This window comes from Ammospiza nelsoni, chromosome 19, assembly GCF_027579445.1.
Source record: "Ammospiza nelsoni isolate bAmmNel1 chromosome 19, bAmmNel1.pri, whole genome shotgun sequence".
NCBI classification, from domain to species: Eukaryota; Metazoa; Chordata; class Aves; order Passeriformes; family Passerellidae; genus Ammospiza; species Ammospiza nelsoni.
Genome location: NC_080651.1, coordinates 1,945,375 through 1,965,032, shown reverse-complemented (window position 1 = coordinate 1,965,032; position 19,658 = coordinate 1,945,375). Strand labels below are relative to the sequence as shown.

The following is a 19,658-nucleotide window of genomic DNA, read 5'->3' as shown; positions in this document are numbered from 1 at the left end:
AATCAAGATTTCAAAAATAATTCCTCTGCTTTAGAGATGAAAGGAACAGTGTAAAGCCAGAAGCCTCACCCAGCCAGTATCCAAACCAATTCAAGATGCATTTTGCACAAACTGGACTACAACTAGGGCTTGTTTCACCGCATACAAGCACTGTTCATATGGAAGCTTCAGCCTTGTAACTGAGTACAGAGGGAGTATTCTATGACACAAAGCCTTACAGAAAAAGATGTATATAATTCACACATATATGATCATATACCAACCATATACCCCCCATACTAAAATGATATTCTCCAGCCAGATCAGATTAAAGCACAAAAAAATCCACTAAATACAGCATTGATCTTTTAGTCTTTCTAACCATCCCCTGTTAAAGATAATAAAATAAAAAAAAAGAAAATAAATCCCAATTTAAAGTACATGGTGTTTTAGTAGTTTGTTAAAAAGAAAAGCCACAATACATTTTGACTGCCCTGAGGGACTTCACTTTTCCTAAACATTTACTGAACAGAAACATTCGGGAGGGGGAGACAATTACTGGAAAGCAATTTGTATTACGAACGAATACAATATATGCAGAATAACTCGTTTTTTACTCTTTGCAAGGAACAGGAAAGCACAGTCAGAGCAGTTTTGCTACCTAGACATGGAATAAGAGGTTCTTATCCGAACTCACTGCGACTCATCATAAGGTGTTCTGCAGATACAGTACAACTCCTCACTGCTGCCCTCTTGTGCCCGTTTACACTCATTACAGATGTACACATCCATTTTCTTAGCCTCCTTTTCTGTGATTCCAACACATTCTCCATGATACCAGTTAGTACAAAGATCACAGCCAATATAGAACCTAAAAGTGTTCACAATGAAAATGACAATGTAATTGTCATTTCAAATGGCATGGCACTTTTCCCTGCATTTCTGTCTGATGCATTTGATGCTGGGCTACCTTCTGTCTCAGCTTCCCTGCTCCCTATTCCTTACAAACTAACAACTCATGCTGCAGCTAGACTGGCAGTAAGGTCACTTGGGTCAATTTTAATTTGACAATTCATCAAAATGCACATGTATTAATATGTACATATTAATATGTAACCAGACTTTGACAAAGCCATAGGCTAAAAATCCACTGACTTCAAGGCGTGTGTGAAAAACTGTCAAAGGCACAAAAAGACAAGGCCAAAGGAAAAGGTTTACATTTTCAAAACTGCAGCTCAAAAGCCACTGAAACATTTCCTTAAGGTTTGAAAATGTAGGTCTCAGTTAATTTAAAAAACAAAAGCAAAGCGCAAACACCAACTAGGAGTTACGAGTACACTACAAGAACATGCAACCAGCAGTGTGTAGGTACACCTTGGTGTAACATGATACCAAAGAAAATGGGGTCAGGGCATGATTGTTAATTTTAAATCTTGGTGGTTTCTTTTTTTGGGGGGGTGTGCACTGAAAAACTGATAATAAACTACTTAAAACTGTGACAAAGTGGGATTTGGAGTGAATAATGTCTCCTCTCAGACACAGCTGTGTGACAGAACCAGGTATGGTATGACACAAAGTGAAGGGAACCAGGGACAGAATCATGGGGATGGGACCTTGCACAGAATGATGTGACAAAAGTGTACAATATTATGCCAGGATGTTTGTAACTGGTGTATGGATCTCTCAGAACACACCTGTGACCAGTGACAACCACATGGGCGACGCTCACATCCATTCTCTCTGCCTGAGCAAAAGCAAGCTGACTCAGAACCTCCATCCTCCTGGATCTTGGAGACCCCAACCCCCTGGCAGGTGCTGCTGTGGGAATCCTGCCACCCTGCCAGCCTGCAGGCAACACCCTGGGGACACCACAGCACCCACAGGGCAGCAGCTACCCCATGTTCCACAGGAAGCATCTCTGATTTCCTGGGCCTCCGCACACATCCTGGATGCTCAGATTCTGCCTTTTCTCTTGTTTTTCAGTCAGGCAAATCCTAAAATAAATATCACACAACCCAATTTCCATAAAGAATGGCCAGACATCGATTCTGACAACTCTCAGCAACTCAGCCTGCACCCCCTTCCCAAGGGGGGCTGTGGCTGCTCCTGGTGATGTGGGAGCACATTTGCATCCAGGTGTAGATGCCAAACCTTGCCACTGCAATGTGGAGCAGGTGCCACATTATGATTTAACAAATAAGTTGGAATCTCAGTAGGAATCTTATAAAGATATCTCTACTGACAATCCTTGAAAACAGTACCAGCAAATCCCTGTAATCCTGGAGTATCATGAATGGGAACTAAACATAAGAGATCTGCAATAAAATGCACAGCACAAAAGAAAACACACAGGGTATTCATAAAATACCACAACTTGGCTTTTCAAGTAGCACACCCATCTTTTCTGAAGTAGAAAAGAGACACCAGCACAAAGAGGACGATCCTACATATATACAAAAAAAATTAAAAAAAATTCTCAGGAAACTGTTTTAAAACTTGACTAATTCCTTGCCAAAGAGCAAAAGGATTCTGTACTTCAACAGTACAGACATCATTTGTAGGAACATCAAATTTAAAATTCACAAAAAGCAAAGCAGCAGAGCTCAATCATATTGCTAAGGATAGTACTGAAATATTAACATTTCTTTTTCTTGAAGTTTTATTCAGTGCACTGAAGCACAGTTCTCAATTCAAGCTACCAAAATTCACTCTATGAGCACTGGAGTCAACACGAAGTCTGACAAACAAATCCCTTTGCTCACTCACTAAGTCCAGATGCAGTAACACACAAACCTCTGGAATCACAATCAGGGAACTGGGTCCCTCCTAAGTACACTGGGTGACAGAAAACCTGACACAGACACAAAGTTAAGTGAGGCTGGGGACACCTCTCAGAGGTGACAGTGACAGAACAGCCAGAGCATCATTCTGCTCTTGCTGCAGCACTGGCAGTCCAAGGAGCAGCCCCATTTCCCACACTGAAGTCACAGTGCAATGGTCAGAGCTACTCAAAACCAAGGCGAAAAAACCCTCAAATATCTCAACTTTGTTAAAAGACATAATCAAAACCCAAACAAGGCTAGAAGGAACCTCAGGAGGTCCCCTAGTCCTGGCCCTAAACTTGGAACAAAGAACCATGACCATGGAGTGAATGCACCACTCCAGATCTGTGGTTTCCCTGTTATCAGCCCTTAAAGTACAATCAAACAGTACCAGTTCTTACTTTTGGCTGTTGACACTTACTTGGAATTGGCCCAAAGTCAAATTTACCATGCATACATCTCTGCACAGCTCTCAGATGTGAGAAAACCATTACTAACTACTGCTGTTAGTCACCTCTAGCTAAAGCAGCAACATGGAACTCTATCCCCTGGAATCCTCTGGATTCTCCACTCCAGCACTTATACCATTTCTCCACAAGCACTGCACACAGTGTAAATACCTGTCCTCATTCACAGTCAGAATCAAACTACAGAAAACTGCAGTTTTCACTTTGTCAAATGCTTGAATATTCATTTTTATCAACCCCAGCATACAAATAATAATGCATGGAAACCATTTCTCCCTGAAACATTGTCCAAAGTGAACTGCAGTCCAGTGACTCAGAGGCCCCTTTACCAGTACAGCCTTACAAAAAAAGTCATTTATTGGAAGACAGTACCGAAGCTATTTCTGAAGAACATCAACTGCTTCTTCAGAAGGAATTGCTCAAACCAAATTGTCACTTGCTTCTGAGGCAGAGGCAAAACAGCAAAAGAAAGAGTAACAGAGCGGAGGGAAAAAAGAAAGGAGTATGTGCATGTGAGACAGGAAGATCACACAATGGAGACATGCAAACAGTAAAATATAAACCACGCACAGGAACAGTATCAATCGAGGATGTTAATATCTGCTAGTGGAAATAGAGACTTTATTCTCTACACCTCAGTGATCCCTGCAATAACCTGCCACTAGCTCCTCTTCTAGCACTGCCTGGCACTAAGAGCTGACTCTAACTCTGAAGCTGAGGACATGCAGGAGGGGCTGGGGCATCGCTACTCACTTGGACTCGTCGTAAGGCGTTTTACAGATGCAGTAAAGCTTTGTGTCCTTCTTCGTTTCCTTTGAGGTAGTAGAAATCATTTTCTTTTTCTTGGACTTGGAAGCCGAGGAATCTTTCTCCTCCTCTCGTTTCCTCTTCTGGGAGGAGACTGGCACGGGGACAGTGGTGGAGGAGGAGGAGGTGACACTGGCAGCTGGCAGCTGTGGCGGTGCTGGTGGCACTGGTGGCGGTGCTGGTGGCGCAGCGGCGGCGGCCGCGGCGGCTGCGGCTGCTGCTGCAGCTGCTGCTGCCTGGGCTCGCTCCTTTTCCTTCTTAATTTTAGTCAAGTCTCTCTTTAGCTCCTCCTGAAGTGTATTAAATGAATAAATAGAGGGAGGCACTTCATATGATTATGGCAAGACAGGGTTAAAATCTAGGCAAAAATCCCCAAGGTTAACCAAAAGAAAACAATTAAATCCATTTAAATATGCATTTTTTCATGTTCTGAACCACAATTCACATAATATTAAGGGATGACATTCCTGGGCTACAATGGCCCATTGGCTGTAACCTATCAGAAGCTGTTTCATGAAAGAAGGTAATTTCAGTCCAGAAGAAAACCAAGAGACCCTCAAAGGACAAATGAGCAGCTTTGCAGAGATCCACAACCACAGCTTCTTCCTGTAAATTTCCTTAAAATCTCACTAAGTAAACAAAGATTAACACAGAGATACTCTCCCCAGCTTAACATCAAATTAGCCTTTGAGACTCTGTCCTTACCTGCACTTCAATCTGCAGATCTTTGTCCAGAAGTGCTCTTTTTTTCAGAATTTCAGCTTTCAGCTGCTCTTTGTGCTTGAACAGCAGAGCTGAGAGCTTGGTCGCGTTCTGTTTGCTCCGCTTCTGCTCCACGCTCTCTTCTCGCTTCCGTTTCTTAGCTGCCTGCTTTTCCTCTTTGTCTATCTTATCCAGAATATATTTCATCACTTGGTTGCACACAATCATTCTGGGGAAGGAATAAAGGAAAAGGACATTGTGCTGACCTGCCTGTTTATTCCCAGGTGAGAATGCAGAATCAATTCTCCAGTCACTGCAAGCTCATTATTGTATTTCCTAAGATGTACAAGGTAAATTTAGCAACACCCAGTGCTTCCACTCCTGCTTATTTACTAGAGCACTGCTGGGAGAGATCAAGTCCCTTGTTAGGCTCCAGAGGGCCAATCCCAATTTCACTTAAATGATCTGAGTACTAATTGTTCCTCCCCTCCCCCATCTGATTCCCAACAAAGCTTTGGCTTTGGTAAGGATGAGAGAGATTTTTGCTCGATTAAGTTTCCTCAATTTGTTTGAAGGAGCTGGATTTTTATTTTAATGCAGGATGAAAGTGAGTTGGAAACCTGCAACTTCTTAAAAAACAGACATTTCTATGCTCCAGTGAAACATTACCAAGATTTTGTGTTTTGGCATAAGGACTGACAAACACTTTTCACTGTATAGGATTCACTACAAACAGTTCTCAATTTCTCCACTAATGACAGCTCAAGATGAGTTTTTTGTCTCCTTGTTGTACCTTCAACTATAAATCTATTTTCCTGCTCACTTGTTTTGCACCTCTAATTTATTTTCCTTTATATTTCAATTAGAAAATGAATGTATTTGGGTTCTTCTGAATTTACTTTTCCCTTCCCCATTCTTTTCCAAAACCATTAGAAAACCAAATGCTTCTTGTTGCCAGAATGACCATGAAAAAAAACTCCCAGTGAGCTGAGAGGAAACAGCAGAATAGCAATGGCCAGGACAAGCAGCTGCTGGCAACTCTGTGGTCTCAGATATTTTATCCTTTGATAGACAGCTGGATTTGGATGACAAATGGAATATGTACATAAATATTTGTAGGGTCATACAATTTTGTTTAGCTTGCTCTTTATACCTGCCCTGCATCTACTTCGTTTTGTCTGTTTTTTTCACAGATTAAAGATCCCCATATCGTATTTTTGAAGAAGAATAAATCAGTGAGATGGAAAAGCAGCTGCACCACCAAGCTAGTTAGAACTATTTTTTTTTCATCTTTCTTTTAAATTGGGCTTTTGTCACTCGAAACACCTATTTGGTTATCTGACACAATGAAATGAAGAGCATATCCAACACATCTTTTTCTTTATGCAACTGTGAACAGTAAAGGAGTGGCACCCAGGGGTGGTGTTGTAATCAACTGAGCTTGTGATTTGATGATCAAAATTTTATAGAACATACTCTTCTTTTTCTTAGTATCTGACACACACTTGTGATTATCTAATTGGAGCAACTGCATGTGTGAAAAGGAGTCAAAATAATCCCAAGACAAATGACAAACACTCCAAATTTCTGTTTAACAGCTTCAAGCATAAAATCTCTCAGTTTGTCAATCTGTCTTCCAACTCTTCAGCTCCTTCTGTAGAGTGGGATGTGCAGGGACAAGAATGGAAACACATGGCCATGATAAAGGACAAACAAAATCCAGGCTTTTTTTTGCAGCAGAAGCATTAATTCTCCATTCTGTGCTCCTTTACTTGAGTTTTAAAACTGGCCAGCTTCAAACACAATATGCAACATTACTTAAATATATATTATCAAAAAAATAGAGATTATAGAAGATGAAATAAAGGTCATTATGAAAGCCACTTTTAAGTGTTACTCTAACCAATTTTATATTGCAACACTTCTTTAAGCAGGTTTTTACAAACCAGCATTTCATGATGAAACCATTAAAAGATGCAATAAATGAAAAATTTGATATCTACAAATACACTGTGATGCACATTCACCTCTGATTTTCTTCCCTCTCAGCTGGAGTGAGTGTCTTCTTCTGTTTCAAATGCTCTATGACAGCATTCTGCTTCATAACCACCTGTAGGATGATACAGAATCCAAAATAAAAGATGAAAACTTAGCCAGTATTTCACAGTATTATGGGGAGACCCAAGACATTTCCTAAGTTAAAGTGTCATTTATTATAAAGCTGATTTTATCAGGGGAGCAGTGCTTGTTTAAAACCATTATTTGAAAATTCAAAAAGAAATTGAGGAAGAACACCACCACCCCCAGAATGGGATATTTTGCTTATGTCAAGTTTGAACCCAGGAACTAAATGTAAATTGACTGTATTTCCTCAGTGACTGGTTGTTTTATTTTAAAAGTGGTCATCATCCATTCTATATTTTTAAGCCCTGCAGCCATCCAACAGTGCCACATTTCAGATACCTCTGTGGAACCTCAGTTTTCAGGTAAGGAAAGTTCTGCACGTGTGTTCTGTCCAGCAGCTCTCCTAGCTCTGACCTATCTTTCCTGAACTGAGAATAGAGATGGATTTGTCCCAGCAGCTAATGGTAAAGTGAATCAAGGTGACAGCAGAATACAAACATGGTGCAAGTGACTTGATGTGCTGAATTAACTTGGAACATGTCCTTAAATTGCCAATAGCAATCGTGCACTATCTTTGAAAGAATCAAATTAACTGCCTATCAAATGTATTAACACTGTTAACAAGAACAGGCATTTGAAATTAGATTTCTTTCATTCATTAAGTGTTAATTTCCTTCTGTTAACTTTACCTGTTTCTGGATAATGTCACTTTGATTAGAAGCCTGAAGGGTGTGCTCACGTTTAATTTCTATCTATTGCTGCTCCCTGAGCTGCTGAACTGGGTGCAGCTGCCCCTGCACAGAAGCTGCTGGCACTGCCACCACCCTGGCCAGCTGCTGAGCCCGAGCTGGGCTCCTGGGCTGGCCCTCAAGGGGTAACTGGGGCTGGATGTGGGGCACACTGCCCTGCTGGGCTGGGATCTGAGCCCCAGCACGGGGCTGCAGCTGACAGAGGATTGCCACTTGCTGCCGGAGCTGGGGCACTGCAGTAACACCTGTTGGAGGCTGCTGAATTTGTAGCTGAGGATGAGCTGGGCACTGCACAGGAACATGATTTAAACTCAGTACTTGCAAGGGCTGTACCCGAGGTCTGAACCTGAGGCTGGGATTGCTGCAGCCAAGCTGGAATTTGTTTGGGAGCCTGGGGCCCATCAGAGCGGGCGGTGGGGTTGGAGTTTGCACCTGAGCTGGATGCTGAGCCTGGGCCTGGCCTGGGGGCAGCCCCGCGGGCGGTGCTGGAGAGAGCCCCGGAGCCGGGGCTGGAGACTGAGCCGGGGACTTGGAGGGCTGAGCCTCGGGAGGGGCCGCGGGCTCGGCGGGAGCCTCGGCCGGGCTCGGGGCCTCGGGCTGGGCCTGAGCCCCCGCGGGCTGGGCCTGGGGCTGGGCCTGGCCCTGCCCCGCGGGCACGGCCGCTGCTGGAGCCGCCTGCAGAGCCGGCTTGGCTTCCCCCGCACCTGTGAACACACAAACACAAACCAGGGCTCCATCACTGCAAATGGCACAGCTAAGAGCACACAAACACAAACCAGGGCTCCATCACTGCAAATGGCACAGCTACGAGCACACAAACACAAACCAGGGCTCCATCACTGCAAATGGCACAGCTAAGAGCACACAAACACAAACCAGGGCTCCATCACTGCAAATGGCACAGCTATGAGCCTTGATAACCCAAACCCTCTGGAACTGCTGCAAAGCTCTGTGCAGGAACTCAACAGACTCTGCAATGCACTTCCAACACATTGTGAAAAATGCGTATTTTATGATTGGCTTTTTGCAAATATTAAAATGAATATGTGTTGTGTTAGAAAGTAATGCTGTATTAATTCGCTTAAGTAGTGTGGTAAATACAGTTTTAGGTTATAAAAAATGTTAAAATAGAAACTATGCTATGTGGGATACTTTTGTTAAAGGAAGAACTTGCAGCGATATAGCAGCCACAGGACACCTCAATCTTTCAGAGAAAAAGAATTTATCCGAAGAAATGAACTTCTTCCCACCTCAAAGGCGCTGTTAGAATTCAGAGGAAGAAGCTGATAATGACCAGACAGAATCCTGTATTTGAATGGAATTTATGCATCATGTATGAAATGTATGAATATGCAACAGGCTATTGTTTTTAAGGGTTAACCCTTTGTTAATGTGGATCCTTTTTTGGGCTCGTGCTGCCCAGAAAAGGTACCCAGAGGTCCATAACTCTTTGTCTTTATTGTCTCATATTGTCTTAATTCAAATTGTCCAAATTATTATTACTCTAATTATATTACTATTTTTATAACCATTTTATTACTTTTAAAATTTTTAAAAAACAAGTGATTGGCATTTTTCACAACATTAACTGCAGGAACAGACAACCTCCAGCTGCATAAGTTCTCCCATGCAATTGAAATGGGAGTTTTTTTTCTGCTGAACAGAACAGTGCTTACCCGAGGTGGAAGTAGAAACAGTGGTTGTAGTTGTGCTAGCTGTAGTAGCAGCTGCTGGTAGTGGGGTGAACAGAAATCTCTGAATTGTACCATTTGGCATAGCTGCTTGCATAAGCTGCTGTCCTGGACCAGGTATTACAGTCACACCCTGAGGGATTAATTGTAACTGACCAGTAGTTTGACCTTGTCCCTGAATTACCACAGTTAAGCCTTGACTGCCACCCTAAAAAAAAAGTTAATATCGATGTATTAGTGATGTAATTCTTAGACAGACTTTGTTGAAAATCAGAACAATTAGGGGTTTGGATTGCAGAATTCAATGTTTTTATCACATACCATACTCCTAAAATCTAAAACCAGCATCTGAGATCATGAAACACTCAAGGACTCTTTCAACTTTTCTACTGCCAACAGATGACTGGGTTGGAGTGACACATCTTGTGAATCCAAAGAACCCAACACAACTCTGAGTCTTTGGTGTAGAAACTCAGAATCACAGAATGGTTTAGGTTAGGAGGGGTCTTAAAACTCACCCAATTCCACCCACACCTTCCACTATCCCAGGTTGCTCTAAGCCTCACCAACCTGACCTTGGACACTTCCAGGGATGGGGCAGCCACAGCTGCTCTGGGCAAACTGTGTCAGGGCCTCCTCAGCCTCACAGTGAAGAATTTCCTCCCAGTATCTAATCTAAACCTACCCTCCCCTTCAGCTTAAACTCCAAGTCTTGTTCCACCTACAAAAAACCTTATCTGGCAACAAGCAGTCTGTACATTGCAATTATTTATATGAATTATTTATAGTTTGAAGAACAGATGTTGTGGTAAATCAGACATTTATTTTTACCCAAAAAATGACTCTCAACTTATTTTTTGCCAACAGACCTTCATGATCTGAACATGTAAGAAATTGTAAGAACTTTTTCCTCCTCTGCTCACAGATACTGCAACTTTTCCTCTGAGATTCTGGATAGCATGAATGCAAACTAGATCTTCACATCAAATCAAAAGACAAGTAATCAAAATTATGATCTGAATGTCTACAAAACAGACCATACAGAATAATTATGTCCCTTACTGCTATTAAACAATTTTTTTCATGCTGCTGAATACTCCTGATGCCAGTTACCTTACTGGGAAGTACAACAGGAAGCAAGCATTAAAACTTTACCATTAAAACTACTTACTTTTTATTTACTATTTATTATATTTATTTACTATTTAAGCTGCTTTCAGTCTGTAATTATGCCAATGCTCATCCTAAATGAAGCCAGACACATGAATTTAAGGGCACAGGCACTAAATGCTGAAATGCAAAGGCAGGATGGGTTAGCACACTTCCACACCCAGGGCTGTGCAGTGCTTTACCTGCCCTTGTGTGAGCTGGGTGAGCTGGGCCATTGTCAGCTTCACCTGGCCCTGCTGGGGGCGAGGGGGAGGTGTTGGGGTCTGAGGCTGAACTTGTTGAGGGGCTGTCCCAGAACTTGTGATGGTTTTCTGCCCAGTGCTGGAGGAAGCTGTGCTGGTACTAGAAACTGCTGTTGAGACAGGCTGACCCCTGATTATCTGAGTCACCACTTGCTGGGTCTGACCTGTAAGAGAAGAATTTGAGCTCAGAAACACATTTTAAACTTTTTAACTGTAGGCACACCAAACCCCTAAGTCACAAATTGCAATGGGGTGTGATGGTGATCAGACAGGTGAAGCAAACGCTGCAGTTTGCACATAAATGTTCTTTACAAACCATTTGTGTGATTGAAAAATGTCTGCAAAATAGTTTAACTACAGTTGCATGCATATAAAAAATTTTCAAACACTGAGCTTCTTAAGATAAAACATACAAAAAAAGGGCTTTCTCAATGCACAATTACTCTATGAGTTTTTAAGTCTTGTGGGGCTTTTTTATTTTGGGATTTTTTCTCCAAATGGATGGACTCAAAACTAATGTGTCAATGATAAATAACATTGACAAAGCCTCCAACAAACACATCCAAAAGCTGAAAAAGGCATTTGTCGAAGATCAAAACGGGGGATTCTTGCATTGGGACACAATGATTTGATGAAGAAACAAACCATGGATTTCACACTGGGAATTGAAATATTAAAGTGAACCTACTGGCTGGCAGAATACCTTGTTGCACCACTACAGGTGTTCTGATGATGGCCTTGCCAAGGGCGGGCTGCTGCAGCGGGGTCCGGATCACCGTCATCCCGGGGCGCAGCGGCGTCCCCTGCACCACCTGAGCACACAGAGGGGACAGCACCTGTCAGCCTGAGCAAAAGCCCCTGGAACATGCCCTGAATGGTTTTCCACATGTGTTTAAATTTTCCCAACTCTTGTACCTCTTTGGAATAAAGGATCCATACACATCATTGCTGTGATGAGCCAAAACTATTGAAAAGCAATTAGCCAGAACTTTTAATATCTGCCCATAACTTAAAGTCTACACATTTAATTTTTTTTTGAGCTAAATACCATATACACTTACATTTTTTTGAATTTAATTGTATTGAGAAAAACATCTTACTTGTGAAGTGCTTGTTGTTCCTAACGTCCCTGTGGTGTTTGGCCTAATGGTTACAGTTGCTGTCCTTGGCTGGAATGAAGTAAAGGTTTGACTTGCACCTGTAGTTGATGGAATGATACCCAATACCTTTTGCTGAACTTGAACCACACCTAATTAAAGAAAAATTGAGAATTCATTAATGACAAAATGGCCAGCAAAAGAAGTAAATGCAACTCCAGGGTGGCATTTAGAACACAAGTCTCCAGGTTTCTAAAATACCTTTGAGTCTTTCAACATTTCTTGGGAAAGCCTTTGTCATATTGTAAAAAGAAGCAGCATTATACTTTGTGAATAGTCCAACTACATTTTAAGTTAAGAAACAGATGTTTTAGAAAAGATTAAGGAAAGTGTGAATCTTCACAAAGATCAGTTTGATGGTAACTGCAAAGAAGTCCTTGCATTGACAGAGTGCCACAAATTAGTGTTATACAACCATTAAAAGCTATAATCTGATTAATTTCAAGTGTAGGAGAGCAGTTTAAACACCTTTCACCTACAACAATGTGGTGCTGAAGAAAACGGGCAATGCTTCTCCTGTCACCTATGAAATTTCAATGCAAAATCTGCAGCCTTCATGATGTGCTCAGATGCTAAATATAATGGAGACAGAGAATTGAGTTTTTCTGTTCAATATACATACATAAATCTCAAAAAAATTAAGTCCTCTTCTTGAGGAGAGAATCAAAAATGCTAATCTTAGTCAGGAGCCAAACTCCTGCTCATCAGTGAAGAGCAGCTGTAGGCATTAATACTTTTGTGAAGAAAGTTTCTTTGTTGATTTAGATAACAAAAAAAAAAGCATGCTTCATTCCACATAGGTCAAAATAAAGCTCCTAATTTTGTGCTGTGAAATGCAGAATAATTTATAGGCAAAAAACTTGCACTTTTCCCCTTACAGACACAAATATGCAACAGAGGGGGAACAAGCTGTAGAAACTTGTACTTTTATATATATATATAAAATATATTTTTCCCCCTTCACATCATAGTTTACTTCACTGGGAAAAAAGTGTCAAAGGAGAATTAAACAGCAAGCTGGAATACAGTTTTTATTCAGTTCCCTTTGCCCTACCTCCTTGAGTTGATGGCACATTGACGGCAACAATCTTGCTGTTTGCAGGGAGTGGCAGCTTAGTTATCACTTTCCCTGCCATCGTTACTGGGCTGCCTGAGAGCTGGAAGGTCTGCCCTGTGCTGGCAATGCTTGTGGCTGAGCTGGCAGCTGTGCTAGTGGCTATTGAGGCACACAGAACAGGCAGGTTTAGAGCAGAATCATTAGTCAATGAAATGACTGTTTTTCAAGCATGAAACAGCAAACTACAGGATTATTTTTACTTTTTTTTTTTTTTTTTTTAATGTGTCATGCTTTCTTTGGTAAAGGTTCTTTATTGGAAACAGTATGTTACATCATAGAATGCTTTCATGAATGATACTGGCACAAAAACTGTCAGTAATTGATGAGACAGGTCAGAAATGAGTCTTCCTAGCAGAAGTCAGAACAAGGAGAAACTAGACAGATATAATCTCAGAAATGTCCTTCTGGCATAGCAAGAGTTAAGAGCAAAGATAACCAGAAATGTAATAATGCTGCATGTCTGGAGAAGATGTGATGTGATGCACACACAGGGTGAACTCCAGCAATGCTCCTTCCATGACAAATGATTCCTTACCTGTTGAAGACTGGCCTTGCTTAACCCAAGTAGCAAAAGTTTGATGGAAATTCTTGTTCTGTTGGAATGTTACTGTAGCTGGAGACCCCACTTTAGTGGTGAGCACTACTTTGGTTCCTGTGGGGACAGGGCCTGTCAGAGGGCCCACCACGACTTTCTGGGGTGTGGACACTGTGGTTGCAGTGCTGCTGGCTGTGCTGGCTGCAGGGACCACCCCTCCTGCAGGGATCTGCTTCTGCTGCTCCAGCCGCTTCTGGTCAGAAAAAAACGGAATAAAGAGATCATTTGTATTTTCAGATTTTACAACATCAACATTGTCTCTACCCAGTGTTGAGAGATAAAGGCCTCTGGTAGGATTTTAGCTCAAATTAGGATTATAGTTCAAATGGAGAGGATTGAAGAATAGGCTCCTTGATCTCCAGAACTACAAATCTGCTTAGAATACACAGCCAGAAACTTTCCTTTATAACAACTTTTAAATCCTTGCCTTATGTTAATTTCACTGCACATTTTACTTATAAAAACCTGCACAACATATTAATTTGTCTCAGATTAATCAGAAAGATTTAAAAAACTTTTAAAAATATCCATCTCTATTTGGCTTTGACCATGTACATGCATCTCTGTCAGTAATTGATACATCATCATCAACACAGAGTTTACTATTAGCATTCCTAAATTTAGAGCTTCCTGCACTGAGATCCTGCCACTTACAGAAAAAATCAGACTGTATCATTCTGTTTCACCACTGAGAATGCAATTTTAAAAACTATTATTTTAAATTTAAATCCAGTTTTCAGCCTGCTTAAAAAAATTAGGTTCAAAATCCCTTACCTTACCCACTGACCTTCTGTGGTGTAACTGTTGAAAAAGCATATTAAATCTAGAGATTCCCTTAGTGAAGGGATGTATCAGCAGGCTCTTCTAAAATGTCAACTAATCTAACATTTTTTCCTATGTTACTGGAATTATATCTGTATTTATCTAATTTAAATTCCAGCACTATATTGCAGTAATGCCCACAAATCAGAAGCACTCATTCACTATTAAAGGGTTTTTGTCAGGGCAGATGAAATGAAGAAGGAATATATTGAGTAAAAGCACAGTTCTTAATAATGTATGTGAAATACCAACATGGCATCAGATTTCCTAATTTTAATTGCATACATTTAAAAGTAAATACATATACATATCTACATATATTTAAATAAAATTACCAATGGGCTTAACTCAGAAAACGTAAGATAGAATAAAATCAAAAGATTCAATTTGAGTGAAGCATGAAATGCAGTTGTATTCCCAAGTCAGCTGTATTCCAAGGCAGCTTTCCACCACACATAGAACACTGAGAAGTTTACCTGGAGATGGTGCTTCCCAGCCTTCTTTAAAATGATAACAAACTAAACCTTTCTAAAGTGTTACAAATGACGTGGGTGAAAAACAGGCAATCCAGAACAAACCTCTGCATTAACCCTTTTTCAAAATAACAGATGTATACAGTGGCAGCAGCATTGTTTGATGGCTTAATCTGCAGTTGGAATATTTGGAAATGGTGTAAGCAAGGGCTGACTGCATTTCCCAGGCTATGATGCGTGTGCTGAGCAGTGCAGTTGCTGACTGCTGGGACGACCAACAGCTCCCCACCTGCTGGGCAGCCAAACGTTGGTGTTTTAGCTGAGCCTCCAATTGGGCCTTGAACTCCTCTGCCTTCTTCTGTTCACTAACCTTAGCCTGTTGTTCAACTGCCTGTGCCTTTTCCTTCTCCACCCTGCCAAAGACACAAGCAAAAGTGAGTTATACCACCACATAAAATCCAACCATCAAACTGCATTTTGTTTTACTCAGTTTAACTGCTCTTGTAAGAGCAACTATCAAGACAAAAGATCACTGAAAAACTGGTCACAGCTTTAAAAATATTTAGAAATAAACTACTGAAGTTGCATGCAACATGCCTGAAATATCCTAATGCTAAAACACTGCAACATCTTACAGGAAACTATTAATCAAAACTGGAATTTATAATCACATCTGAGACTGCAAGGAACCCATGCAATAACATACATTTAAAATTGCTCTAAGAGACTCAAAAATGTTCCAACTTTAAGCACATGATGCTGAAAATATGCATCTTATGACTTGAGTATTCTCAGGCTCAATTTACTTGTACACAGTCATTTTCTTTGGATTATAGAAGTATTTAACAAATACTGTACAAAGTCATGCCAAAAGCAGCCTACAGCCTTTTGATGCATTACAGTAATAACCTTTTAGCATTTAACAGTAGTTAATTCATAAGTACCGAAAAATTAATACAATATTAGTTCTAACAAATCTGAAATATCTGCATACCTTAGTTTAGGTACCAGCAGATAGTTTAGCTTTGTAACTTTATCAAAAGGCCCAGTAAAAACCCAACACAGCTGTGTTTCTATTGATCACAGTGACCAGCTTTGTGTTCTCCAGGGGAACTTTTATTTAACAATCACACAAATGAAGACTACTTTCTTTAAAAGCTCACTTTACCTTTCAGCAAATGCCCTGATCTCCCACAGTTCCAACTCCTCCTCTGCTACCCAAGTTTCCATTATAACAGGGCCTGTTTGCTTGGGTGTTTCTGGCCTTTTTGGCCTGAGGGCACTCGATCGCAGTCCCTTCCTCTGGGGCGTTGGAGTTTCTTTAGAGAGCAGTCAAAACACACACATTAAGCTATACTGTAAAACGAAACTGAAGTGTAAACCAAGATTTAGGGATGTTTTCAGTCCCATTTTATAAACAGGGAGGCCTTTCAGCTTCAAATAAATCATGTCCACTTGTTAAATGCAGCATTTGTTTCCCATAGGTAAATTAATAGTTCCTGGCAAGCTGCATTTGCTCCCTTGATGGGCTGAATTAGCATAAAGATCCAGTTACTTTAATTTCTCTAGATTACAGGGGGGTGGGGGGAATGTCTAAACAAGTAAATAAACAAACCAACCTTTTGGAGCCTCTGGTACACCAATGGGACAAATGATTTTTCTTATACAGTACTCTGAGCGGATCCCATACGGACCAACATCTCTCCTCTTGATTATTTCTGTTGTTGTAATTTCAGTTTCAGTTGTTTCTGCAACAAATTAGTCCCAGCACATTAATAACAGAAACAAATAAAGCTAAATCTCCAATCAAGCCAGTGTACTCAAGGCAGAGAAACAACAAACAAAATTCAAATGCCACAGCTGACAGCGAGCCTTTATAGAAATGTTTTGAGTGTAACACTCAGAATTTACAGCAAAAGCTTTTGCAAAGAAAACCAGAAATTGAAAATAACAATACCTGTCCTTGTGGTTCCTCCCCCAGGGGGAGCTTTAGCTGCCATATCATCCCACTTGAGACATGCCCACAATAACCTCAACATCAGGCTCACTCCAGCCAATGATTTGACTGTTTGGAGTCGGTACCTAATAACAGAATATAAAATTATACTTTAAAATAAATTTAAAATACCCAACCAAACCAACAGGACAAAGGATTTCCATGCTATTTCTACTAAATAATATAGAAGACTGAATAAAAACCAGCAAAATTTGCGTATTTGGGAATAAATATGTGTATCACTTGTATTTTAAAAAATCAATTAATTTCATCACATCCTAGACTTTTTCTTAAAAATGCAAGGTATGTACCTCCAAGTGATCCCAAATGTCGGTCTTGGGGATGGATATGGCCAGATATCCAAGGCAGGCTTTGCATTGTAATTGAAATAAGGAACCTCTCTGATCCCTCCTCTCCTGGCCAGCTTTTTCAAGTCATCATTGGGTAAAACAAATATGCTTTTTTTACTGCTTTTGGTAACAAATTTCCTATAAGATGGCAAGGCAGTTCCAGAACGAGTTTTTTTGGGTCTTGTGAATTTCATTAACTTCACTTTGTCTTTTGTGGAATATTCTTTGCTGACAGTCATGGAAGTCACCAAAGTGCCCTCTGGGGTGGTCAGCGAGTCGGTGACTGTGGTGGTAACCACTGTTTTACTGTGCTCCTGCACAGAGATGACATCAGAGTTACTCTCTGAGGCTGGAGTGGTGAGCTTGGTGACAGTGGTGGTGGTGGTGACAGTGGAGATGGCACAGTTTTCTGTAGAGGAAACAACTGTGGTCTTCTCATCACTGGCAGCTCCAGTCTCTGCTACCTTAAACACCGTTTTGGACTCTGTGGACACAGTTGAGGTTGTGGTAGTCACTTCAGTAATAACAGTTTTCATTTTACTTTCTCCATTGATATTTTCCATTTTATTTATTCCATTTTGGTCAGCAAAGTGACTGCTCAAGATGGATTCCTCACATGAGGTTACAGGAGATGGAGCAACTTTCTTCTCCTCACTTGCTTCAGTCTCCATAGATTCTGTTTCACTGTTCAGGTTATTTTCTTTACAGACAGGCTGTGCTGGCAGGGAAGCAGAGCCCCCACTGGCAGATCTCTCAGGAGAAAGCTGCTTTTCTTCAGTTTTCTGCACACACTTGGGCACTTCATCTGGTGGCTGAAGACTCTCTCCAGACTCAGGTGAACTCTGCAGATGTGACTTTGAGGCCACATTATTTTTATCCTTTGTGTCCTCTCCCATGATGTCACCATTCATGAATGGTTTTACTGAAGATTCCTTAAAAGTCAACGGTTTTATTTCATGTTCTGGAATGGCTTTATTAATATTATTAACTTTTGGTTCAATATCACCCCCTGCCTTAGCTTCACAGGTATTTTTCACTAAGCAGTCATCATTTGATAATGCTTTAATGTCATTGTCTTTTCCATTCATTTGAAATGATGATTTTTCTTTTTCTGTCTCAGTTTCTTCATCTTTATTATTCTTTTTGTCAGTAATAGTATTTACATTTGTCTGATCAAGATATTTGTTCATGGTACCTGTCTCCACTTTCAGTTCCTGACCTTTCTTTCGACCATTAGCCTCTGTTAGTTTAGAGCTCAGTAAATCTTTGTTATCATTTTCCCCATCCATGTGTTCCAGACCTTGACTTTCAAGGTTTCTTTCAGAAATCAGCCCTGTTTTAAATGATTCTAGATCTTTATTAGCTGATTTTTGGTGAAATATCAGCTTTTCAGATTTACTTTCAGTCTTTACAGGAATTTCTTCCTCCATTTCACTTTCTTGAGAGGACATGGTTTCCATATGGCTTTTTATCATACAATTGTTTTCTGGATCTTTGCTTTGCTGTTCAGAATCCCCTTCTGAGTCTGGTTTTTCAAGAGTGCCCACAGCATCTCTTCTACAGCTGCTTTCAGGTACCAGTGGTCCTAAGTTTCCAAGTTCTCGCTGAGACACTCTGGTAATAGGCAGCTTTTGTTTCAAGGGTTTTTGGGCTGTTTCTGAAGCATCCCATTTGATTCTGCCTTCTGCACTGGTTTGTTTCAAGCCATCCACTAAAGAGCTCTCAGACTCCCCAAGAGCCTCTTGTCCTTGATGTTTATCAGCAGTGGAAGGCTCAGGGTTGTTCTGAACAGAGCTGTCTCCTTCAGAGGACTGAGGGCAGTCCTCATCCAGCAGCTGCCCCTCTTTTGAGAGCCTGTTGGACAAATGCAAGGAAGGTTCATCTTCATCCCCAGCTTTGCTGATGGGCAAACGGTCCTGTTCTGCATCTTCAGCTTGGGTCTGGTCTGAAATGTAGCTTTGATCCTGGGAAGGAGAGCCAAACTGGCCTCCTTCCTTCCCATTCCTCACTTGTAGCTCCTCTGTGTTTTTCTGGGGGCTCACAGATCGAATGCCCCCAGTTTTAGCACCAGCCTCCAGCTTCATCTTTTCTAGACGCTGTTTTTCCTCCAGTGTGAACTGTTTGATTCGCCGCTCCAGGAGCCCATCTAATTTTGATGATTTTACTTTCCTTTTGTAGCAAGTCCTTAAATGAAATCCCTCACTGACATTGATTATATCCCGCTTACAATGACTGTCCTCATCTTTTATGGAGGATTCAATTTTCACATCATCCACATCCATAGGTTCTTCTTTGACGACTTTATCATTTTCACCATCGGTGTCTTTTGCCACTGTGAAGAAGAAGTAACTCTGAGTTAGTGAGCTCTCCAGTAATGAATACAAATTATATTTTT

The 19,658-nt window shown here is 40.9% G+C and overlaps 1 protein-coding gene across 4 annotated transcripts in view; it reads right to left on the bottom strand.

The window, feature by feature from the left end:
• Window positions 1-19,658, bottom strand: part of BPTF (bromodomain PHD finger transcription factor) — a 53,502-nt gene that overhangs the window by 5,691 nt on the left and 28,153 nt on the right. The window contains exons 13-28 of one of the 4 annotated variants that reach the window (XM_059485584.1): window positions 17,225-19,595; window positions 16,875-16,999; window positions 16,537-16,665; window positions 16,086-16,236; window positions 15,207-15,330; window positions 13,563-13,815; window positions 12,965-13,126; window positions 11,854-12,002; window positions 11,442-11,565; window positions 10,694-10,917; window positions 9,327-9,549; window positions 8,083-8,354; window positions 6,805-6,887; window positions 4,781-5,006; window positions 4,022-4,365; window positions 677-850 (exon numbers count right to left, since the gene is read on the bottom strand). In XM_059485584.1, coding sequence (XP_059341567.1) covers window positions 677-850; window positions 4,022-4,365; window positions 4,781-5,006; window positions 6,805-6,887; window positions 8,083-8,354; window positions 9,327-9,549; window positions 10,694-10,917; window positions 11,442-11,565; window positions 11,854-12,002; window positions 12,965-13,126; window positions 13,563-13,815; window positions 15,207-15,330; window positions 16,086-16,236; window positions 16,537-16,665; window positions 16,875-16,999; window positions 17,225-19,595 — 5,134 coding nt within the window. Of the gene's footprint in view, window positions 1-640; window positions 851-4,021; window positions 4,366-4,780; window positions 5,007-6,804; window positions 6,888-8,082; window positions 8,355-9,326; window positions 9,550-10,693; window positions 10,918-11,441; window positions 11,566-11,853; window positions 12,003-12,964; window positions 13,127-13,562; window positions 13,816-15,206; window positions 15,331-16,085; window positions 16,237-16,536; window positions 16,666-16,874; window positions 17,000-17,224; window positions 19,596-19,658 lie in introns of those variants that run through there. The other 3 variants (XM_059485586.1, XM_059485585.1, XM_059485587.1) reach the window with 3 other exon arrangements.